The sequence below is a fragment of the Bison bison genome, unplaced genomic scaffold (assembly GCF_000754665.1).
Source record: "Bison bison bison isolate TAMUID 2011002044 unplaced genomic scaffold, Bison_UMD1.0 scf7180017864248, whole genome shotgun sequence".
Taxonomy (NCBI): domain Eukaryota; kingdom Metazoa; phylum Chordata; class Mammalia; order Artiodactyla; family Bovidae; genus Bison; species Bison bison.
The window spans coordinates 1,534,625-1,535,981 of record NW_011494820.1 but is presented as its reverse complement, the minus strand read 5'-3'; the positions used below and the strand labels follow the sequence as shown (position 1 = coordinate 1,535,981).

At 56.6% G+C, this 1,357-nt stretch overlaps 1 protein-coding gene across 1 annotated transcript in view; it reads right to left on the bottom strand.

The window, feature by feature from the left end:
- Nucleotides 1-1,072: 1,072 nt before the first annotated feature.
- The window catches only part of MEF2B (myocyte enhancer factor 2B), a 17,195-nt gene continuing 16,910 nt past the window's right edge, over nucleotides 1,073-1,357 (bottom strand). Inside the window, exon 9 of the mRNA XM_010847257.1 lies at nucleotides 1,073-1,348. Within this exon, the coding sequence (XP_010845559.1) occupies nucleotides 1,338-1,348 (11 nt within the window). The 3' untranslated portion in view covers nucleotides 1,073-1,337. The remainder of the gene's footprint in view (nucleotides 1,349-1,357) is intronic.

Below are 1,357 nucleotides of genomic sequence, written 5' to 3'. Positions count from 1 at the left end.
TCTCCAGGCAAGAATACTGGAGTGGGGAGCCATTCCCTTCTCCAGGGGACCTTCCTAACCCAGGAATCGAATCCGAGTCTCCTGCATTGCAGGCAGATTCTTTACCATCTGAGCTACAATATGGGATAGGGGCACACAAACCTTACAAATGCTGATACCAAAACTGTGTGTTTTTTACATTTTTTTGGTCTGAATCAGTGATCTCTACTAAGCAAACCATTTGAGAATTGTCAGAGCCATTTCTCAGCTTGGGGCAGTGCAGAGGGTTTCTTGGAGGAGGGAACATGGAGCTGGGCCTTGAAGGGTAGAAACAATCTAAAAAGGAAGTCAGCTGGGGGTTGCAGGAGGTGGCCCAGGAGGAAGGATCAGTATGGCCTTAGCGTGGAACAAGAATTTCTAGAGACCTCAGGGCAGGGGACAGATTGGGTGGAGGCAGCTGAGGAGCTCGGGAAGGTCAGGGGTCAGGTCTGTTATAAAGATCCCGCTGGGGAGTAGCTGGAGGGGAGGAGCAGATGCAGCTCCCTCTGGCTCCCCCTGGACCCCCAAGTCTGCCCTACACAGGACAGGCCAAAGTGGAAGGAGTTTGGCCATATCCCAAAGTGGGTGGATAAACGCCTTGCCCCCTCCTCCATCTGCTGTAATGAAACTGTTGAGTCAAGAGATCAAGAGATATGCCCATTTAAAGATGGACAGTGTAGCGGCCACTCCAGCGAGCCCATAACCCAGCATTCACTCACGGATCCCGACTGCTCCTTGCTGCAAGGAACTGTGACCCAGCCTGAGCCCTCGACCCAACACTCCCAGGAGATGGAGGGTAAATAGCCCAGCCCGCTGCTCCTGGGGTGGAATCACTCTAAGTGCGTACTCTACGCAGGCCCCCACCCAGGGCCCCCAGTGGGCTATGCACCCACTGCCAGGGGCGTCACCTGCTCGTTGGCGCCCCTACAGGGCTTCTCCCCTTACTACACCCCTTTCCAAGCCTCACAGGAGGCCTCTTCTCAGCGTCCGATTCCTTCCGGAGTAGGTACCCAAACCAAGACAAGGCAAGACTGAGGCCCCTGGAGAGAGATGGGAGGAGCCAGGCGGGGGTGTGGCTCTGAGCAGCGACAGTTTCGTCCACGGAAACCACGTGTGTTTTATTGACGGATACGCACACAGGAAAGGGGAAAAGAACCCCCAACCGTGAATCCGAACTCGGCCTCCCCACTCCACGCCCCCATCGCAGAGACAGTGGTGCCGCTGCGTCTTCTCCAAGGATGCAGGGAGGGAGGTTGGGACCCCACGTGCCCTCGCCTGGCCTGACGTGAGGGTCAGAACCGATGCCATTCCCTGGCCGACTACCGGGGCCAGCCATCGG